The 7565-nt window shown below is 40.3% G+C and overlaps 1 protein-coding gene across 1 annotated transcript; it reads left to right on the top strand.

Annotated features, from left to right (window-relative positions):
* The first annotated feature begins 2453 nt into the window (after nucleotides 1–2453).
* On the top strand, nucleotides 2454–5131 carry LOC308689624 (uncharacterized protein). Its single transcript, XM_081363443.1, has 6 exons — nucleotides 2454–2568; nucleotides 2961–3272; nucleotides 3371–3748; nucleotides 4279–4338; nucleotides 4484–4564; nucleotides 4676–5131. Exons 1-6 carry the CDS (start codon nucleotides 2508–2510, stop codon nucleotides 4729–4731), a joined length of 948 nt encoding a protein of 315 aa, XP_081219569.1. The 5' UTR covers nucleotides 2454–2507; the 3' UTR covers nucleotides 4732–5131.
* Nucleotides 5132–7565: the final 2434 nt, after the last annotated feature.

The raw sequence follows: 7565 nt of genomic DNA, 5'->3' as shown, positions 1-7565 counted from the left end.
TAAAAAAACGCATACTATTTAATTTGAGATGTTATTTTTAACCTTTAATAATAATACCAGCTGACAGGGCTTTAAATTAACATGTATCTACTGTACCTAATATTTATCCAAAGGAATCGATATTGAATCAAGATCAGAATCAAATCACAAGAATTGAATTGAAATTGTGAAAGCAATAATAAAAACAGTAGCATACCAGTCATTGTACCATGTCAACATTGTGTTGTCACTAAACTTAATAAAATTCTGTTTAGTTACCAAATGTTTTGACAATCACAATACACTTTATTGTGATGTAAATTTTTTTTCACGTTCCCCACCAATCCCAATCCACCCATTTCATGTTATGTTCTGTTATGTTCTGTTATGTTACATTTTCACTGTTTACAAAGGCAGGGCCTGCCATCTTGTCTTTTTGGCTTGTTGTGTCTGATTGCACTTTAACCCCAAGGGGAAAATCCAAATCAAATCCCAGAAGGGAAAATCAAAACAAAATAAAGTTAAAAATTGTTTTGAACAATTTCTTTGTCATCTGCAGATTGATTTTAAGTAGGGGAAGAAAAAAAAAATCGGTTTAAATCGTAAATCGAATTTTTGTGAAAAAATTGGGGATTTTTTTTTTAGGCCATATCGCCCAGCCCTACTAGGCTCAAACCCGTTTCCCTGAGAAGCCTAGCGCTCATGGTGTCATTGTTAACACCACAGACAATGCGACCTTTACTCAAGTCATCAGTTAAACAGTCTTTCGCCTTATTCTTCAAGTGAGTCGCGTGTGCATCAATGGTTTGGTTCGGTCCCTGTGCTCTGGTGAACATATGGAGTTAGGAGGCTTCAACTGCTCCATGGTTTTCCTCTGACACCATGTGATGTTTGTGGACTGTGTATTTTAATAATTCACTGAGACACCAGATTAATGCCACTAACTGTTTTACTCAACTTTTTTATTCACTATTAATTTACAAATTACTTAATGTTTTAAAATGGGATATAAAACTTGAGATTAGATATTAAGTCTGTGCATACAAATGAATATGAAATGTATTGCTATGTGAATATAAATATTTATTAAATGTGCAATAAATAATAATTATGTAACAGTTGAGGTGTAATGTAATGCCACATGTAAAATCTGAAATATAAAAGTAATCAAGCTGTGCTAGCTGTGTCTCTGTAACAATGGTGACAGAGGCTCATGGGTAATGTGGAGGCTCATGGGTAATGTGGAGACTCATGGGTAATGTGGAGGCTCATGGGGGGTAATGTGGAGGCTCATGGGTAATGTGGAGGCTCATGGGTAATGCAGAGGCTCATGAGTAATGTAGAGGCTCATGGGTAATGTGTGTGTGTGTGTGTGTGTGTGTGTGTGTGTGTGTGTGTGTGTGTGTGTGTGTGTGTGTGTGTGTGTGGACACTGTTTCTGCACAGTGTTTGTTCACAGTTTCCGCTGCAGAATGAGCCGCTTGTGTAAGATACAGCAGAATAACCCCCGGTGTCAAGGTCAAGCTCAAGCTTTATTAAGCTCCCTTATGCACAAATAGAAACAACTGACACATACAGGACATCTCAAAAGTAATAATAATGATAAATTGCGAATTACAAAATACAAAAGTACATAAAATATATAAATAATAACCTAAGAAATTCCTCTAATCTTTGTGGCATCAACATATTTTTACATATTATTAGACAAAAATAGACTAAATTAAGTCCCCGCCCCCCTTTTCTCTTCATGGACTGCGTTCATTTTTGAACAACTTTCCTACTCAGTAATTTTTTGGGAATTTGAGAACAAGACATTGAACTTGAAATTGCTATTATCTGTTTGTTTTTATTTAGTTTTACTTTCATTCTTTCAATTTTAAAATATACAATTCATGCAAAAGAACAAACAAATAGAAAAACACATTTACCTTTTCATTAATTAGCTGCATTCCAGTGGTCTGAGTGGGTAATTGGTTTTATTATTTTCTTACGATCGTCTTTGCTAATTTTTGCTTCAGTGAGTCGATCCAAATCTTCTGCTTCTGGTCCATAGTTTTGCTTTTATAGCGACCTAGTAACTGAGACGAGTGCTACATTTATCATTTACTTACACTTTAGATCTGATGACTCATTGAATATTGAGAATTTTGTTCTGCATGATATCAGCATTGACCAGCAGGTGTTGCTGTGTGCATTCGAAACCTGGAGAAATCAACCACTTTTACACACATCAGGCTGGAAAGCTTTAAAGCTTCATGAAGCTTCATCTCACCATCACTACCTTCAGGTTCACTCAGCTCAACAGTTATACGCTATATTAGCAATAATGATTATTTTGGGAGACATGGGTGAGCTTTGATTGGTGGTTCCCATCATGCACTGCAACATTAGGCTTTATGTTTATTTCACCAGTGATGGTTGGTTGGTCAGATGAGAGGAAGTTAATAACCACAGGAGGAGCTGATGATGTTTAAAGGAGGAGCTGTAACTATATATAATGAAGAGGAAGACTGACAGAAACAGAAAATGGCTGATAAGTGTGATCTGTGTCTGCTGGGACTGATCATTCTCTCTTCACTTCTCACAGGTAAAGAAATCTGTATTTTCTCTAAAGACATTTAGTGGAATTAGTCTGGAAAGAGTTCATTTGAACATGCTCAGTTTATTCTTGCACACATTCACGTTGTGTTGATCTCAGAGTTGTGTATTGATACACACAGATCATACTGTATTATTCCTGATACTGGACATAGTGTCACTCAAACATCTGATGATGAAGAATTATCTTCATATTAAGAGTGTGTCAGTGATTTGAACAGCTCTCTGATAAAGACTAATAGTTTATTCTGGAGAGTGTGTTGTTTGCTTTAAGTCAGGAAAAATACTATCATTTAAAACTTCTGCTTTTTATGCTCGTGTGTTTTATTTTTCATTTATTAATATATATCATAATGATCACTGAGATTTACTGTGTTTCAGGAACCAGTGGAGTAACTAATGTGTTCATCAGTTCTGGTGAAAATGTCTCTCTGTCCTGTAATAAAGCTCTTTCTGACTGCAAATCAACTACATGGACCTATAACAGATTCAGACGTCCATCCGTTGAACTGATTACTGGAGGGATAAAGAATAAAGACACAGAGAGACATGAGAGACTGAGTCTGGAGTCTGACTGCTCTCTGAACATTAAGAACATCACAGGAGAAGATTATGGATTATACAGTTGCAGTCAGTATGTGAATGGCAGACCACAAGGACCTGATGCTGATGTTTATCTGCATGTTCTTCATGGTAAGTTTATGATTATGTGGTCAATTTAAAAAAGGGCAGATTCTCCCTTTAAACTCAGATGATGATTGAAGAGTCTGCGATTTGTGTCTTGTGTTCAGTTTCAGTGTCTCCATCATCATCCGCATCATCATCTTCATCATCATCATCATCATCATCTCCATCATCATCTTCATCATCACAGACTGAGATCAGTCCAGGCCGCTCTGTGACTCTCTCCTGTCAGTTGTATTCAGATATACTCTCCTGTGATTTGGACAGTTCTGATGGACTTGAGGTGTTGTGGGTGAATCAGGCTGGTGTTGATCTGAAGTTATACTCCAGATATCAGATATTATCATCATCAGCTCCAGATCGCTGTATCATCATCAGTCTGACTACAACACTCCTGAATGAAGATGACAACAGAGAGTGGAGATGTCAGCTTACTCGCAGAGATCAACTCGAGACCTCAGTCAGATACACTGTCAAGTATTCAGGTGAGAAAACACTCTTTTCTGACAGATTTGTGAAAACTTTCACAGATTGGCTCTACTCTTTCTGATGGCTTCATACGTTTTGGAATTGTAAAATATTAGTGGTCAAAGTCATAAACTGCATAACAGTCCTTATAATTCCCAATATTGGCCTCCTACATGGGTCATACATGATATATTGCATAAATCAGACGAGTGTATTAAAGCCTAGTATGACCCATGTAGGAGGTCGGGTTTAGGAATTATAAGGCTTATGTCCTTCATTCAAGCTGAAGGTTTATTTGCAGAAGCTCAACTGTGTTTCACTCTCATATAAACCAGGAATAAATTATACAGCAATACAGTTATACAGTAATACAGTACAGTCTCTTCTCTCCTCCTGACAGCTTGAGAGTGAAGTAAGAAGATAATAGATGACAGACTCGTGCACATATTCATCATTTCTGTGATGTGAAGCTCCAGTATTATGTGATGATGATGTTGTGTATATGTGGCATTATGTGTTGAACTGAACTAACAGACGTGATCCACAGATCCAGCTGATACAGCATCAGAAACTGAAGTCTGTGTGAATGCTGGATCATTATACAGAGGTACGACACGTTCATTTATACTGACAGCTTTATAACATTAAACTATCAGTCAGTCTGTAAATGCTTCATCAATAACTGTTGATAGTTGAATACCCTTGACTTCAGTCATGTACAGTTTCTCTTCTTCCTCTCATGTTTCCTGCAGTGATTGTGATTATTGTTGAGATGGCAGTGTTTGCTGCTCCTACTGTGATTCTTCTTCAGATCATCTGTGCAAGAAGAGCTGGTGAGTTTTGAGCCGCACACAATCTGATGATTCACACTCATCTGATCTGGAACAATCTGCAATCATGATAAAAACACATACGAGAGGTCAGTCAATGCTTTTATTTTGCAGGGAGGAAGGACTCGAAGCACCCAGAGGAAATAGAGATGCCGACAATATTAGAATAAAATACTGATGAGTTTAGAGCCAATCTGCAGCAATATTTACAATAGCAAAAACTTACAGAGGATTGTTCATTGTTTTATTTTCTTCTTCTCAGAAAACAGAGAAAAAACTCTGAGAACTTATAGTGACATAATCATGTTTAGATTAAAATTTCTTGGTTTTATGGATATATTTGCCTACAGTGTTGAAAGTCATTTTCTTGCGCTTCATATGTAAACTGCTTTAAATATAATATTAATACAGTAATGGACAGACTCAGACTGTATAATCTCTCTCTGTTCTGTGTGATGGAGCTGATTTGAGGATTCTTGGATCTTGTCTGTTCATTCCTGGTTTTAGCATCTTTTTTTTCATTTTGAATGATTGCTATAATTTTCTTAATAAACCTCTGCAGTTGTGTTTAATAAGTCTCCTTTCCTGAGATGTTTGTTCCCCTTCATGAGCTCGTAATGTATCGTAATATAGAATAGTAAGTGTGAGTATTAATGGGTTGAGTGTTGATGAAATATATGCGTTTTCAGCCGTTTCTTGAAGATGGCTAAAGCCTCATCAGCTCAGGTTGAGTTTGGCAGGTCGTTCCTCCAGCAGGATCAGTCCAGGTGAAGGTCTGTGAAAGTGATTCTGTGTCTCTTTGAGATGATGCACCACAAGGCACCGTTCACTTGCAGAACACAAGCTTCTGGAGACTCATCGGTCTGGAGTAGTGAGTTTAGGTGTAGAGGAGCAGAGCCAGTGGTTGTTCTGTAGGAAAACATCAGGGCCTTGAATCTGGTGTGAGCGGCTGTTGGAAACCAGTGCAGGTTTATGGAGGAGAGGAGTGACGTGCGTCTCTTCGGCTCGATAAACACACTCTTGCTGCAGTGTCTGGATCAGTTGCAGAGGTTTGACAGTGATGCTGGAAGGAGAGAGCATTACAATAGTCCAGTCTGGAGAGAACAAGCGCTTGGGCAAGGAGTTGTGAAGCTCCGATAGGAAGGGCCTGATCCTCCTAATGTTGTATAAGGCTAATCTGCAGTTCTAGCACTGTGATCTGTGAAGTTCAGTTGATCATCCATAGCTGAATGGAGAAGTTGTGATGAAGTGTTGGGTTGGCCGACACCATGAGCAGTTCTGTCTCAGCAAGGTTTAGTTGAAGGTCCTTCATCCAGCAAGAAATGTCTGTTAGGCGAGCAGTGCAAGAAAGAAGAAATTCGATTTCTGATTGGCTACAGCAGTCAGATGACATCACAGATGCCCTGATAGGCTGTTATACATCATCAGCTCTTTTGTCTTCAGAAAGCTGTTTGTCTGTAAAAGTGTCACACAGATGGCTGGTTGGGTTTAAAAGTGCATCACGTCATGGAAATGCTCCACTACACCTGATGATGTGTGATCTGTTTTGGAGCAAAGCATGCTGGGTTAACTCTCGAGGGTCTGGCTGTACTCAATGCGATCGATTCACAGTGAAGAAGCTCCGCTCCCGCCTGGCTCTCTTTAAGAGGGATGAGAGCAAAGCATTTGCACATAGCGGTCCAGTCCCACTGCTTTGTTTATGAGGCTCACAAGTAAAGCTGGCGGAGGAGTTTGAGTCGGATCTCTGCCTTTATCAAAACTCAGCCGCTAGCTGCCCAAACCAGAAGCATCGGCAGGCCCGTCCGATCCGGCAGAGAGCATGTTGTTGGCCCGGTCTATCTCTGAGGAGAGTTGAGACGATGTTTTAAGTAAGCCTGTCTCCTCCCTCTCTCCAGCAGTTGGACATGATGACCCTTGCCATGGCCAGTGGAAAAGAGGAATCTCCTCCAGATAGATTAGAGGAGTGATTCCTTGCCAGGCATGTGTGGCAGTGGGCCCGGCTGGAGGCGATTCCTGTTGCACACCATGGCGATGTTGCAAGCCGACTAAATGAAGGACCTCATCAAGGCGAGGGAGTGTCTCCAGATGCAGTCCTGGAGCTCCGGCGCTCCACAGACCTCCTGAAGTCTTTTTTCTGTTTACCCTGTCCAGCTTGTCTTTATGTACATGGCACACAGCAACACTGTTGAGGTGGGTTTGGGTCATGGTGCTTCATAGCCATGTTTTCAGCCTCCAGAAGCTGCTGAAACTCCTTTCTGACTCTGCTGATGACACAGGCACAACTAGGAGGAGTCGGGCAACTGTTTCACCTTGGTCAAAGAGACCACAGACCTCTGGGGTCATCCCTTGAACAACAGCAACAATTTCAGCATTAGACTGGAAGCTGTACTTCATTCTGAACAATGCAAGCTGAACTAATTAGCATTAGTCTAAAATACTAAATATAATACTGAAATCCTCGACATGTCAGCAAAACATAAACAGAATATCTTCCCAAACACATATCAAGCTTATTTAAAAACCTCGAAAGCATAAACACTAATTCAAAGTACCTGGAAAAGGGAGATGTAAATAACCATAACCATAAGTTCCCGCCTCCTCAGCACGAGCTGACGATAAATCTAACACACCAAGAGAGGCGGGACTTAAGGCAGAACAGCCAATCATCAGCCTGTCACACTCAAAGCCGGTGTCATGTTTGAGAGGGAGGGGGAGAGGAGGCAGCCGCAGCGAGCGCAGACACAGAGCGGCCAGAGAAACGGAGGAGCGACTGTAGTCAGGCGTTTGTGCAAAACTGCAGAATAACTGCAGAAAAAGTGCGGGTGTTGAACCCTCTCACCGGGAAAAGTGTGTGTGTTCAAACACCCACATCCCCCATGGGTGCGACGCCCCTGCATGTGTAGCAACACTCCCTGAGACAGATTCATCTCTTCTTTTAGAGACGCTCATGTAGTGTGTGCATATACTTTCTGTTTGACCAAACTGGAACTGATGCTAATAATTA

The sequence above is a fragment of the Scardinius erythrophthalmus genome, assembly GCF_964197995.2.
Source record: "Scardinius erythrophthalmus genome assembly, chromosome: 1".
Taxonomy (NCBI): domain Eukaryota; kingdom Metazoa; phylum Chordata; class Actinopteri; order Cypriniformes; family Leuciscidae; genus Scardinius; species Scardinius erythrophthalmus.
This window is presented reverse-complemented; position numbering and strand designations above follow the sequence as displayed.

What these genes read in the sequence shown, in the direction of transcription:
- LOC308689624 (XM_081363443.1), top strand. Translation starts at nt 2,508, where the DNA reads ATGGCTGATAAGTGTGATCTGTGTCTGCTGGGACTGATCATTCTCTCT. An exon ending in TTATCTGCATGTTCTTCATG is followed by an intron (nt 3,273 to 3,370) that starts GTAAGTTTATGA and finishes TCTTGTGTTCAG; the next exon opens with TTTCAGTGTCTCCATCATCA. An exon ending in TGCTGGATCATTATACAGAG is followed by an intron (nt 4,339 to 4,483) that starts GTACGACACGTT and finishes TGTTTCCTGCAG; the next exon opens with TGATTGTGATTATTGTTGAG.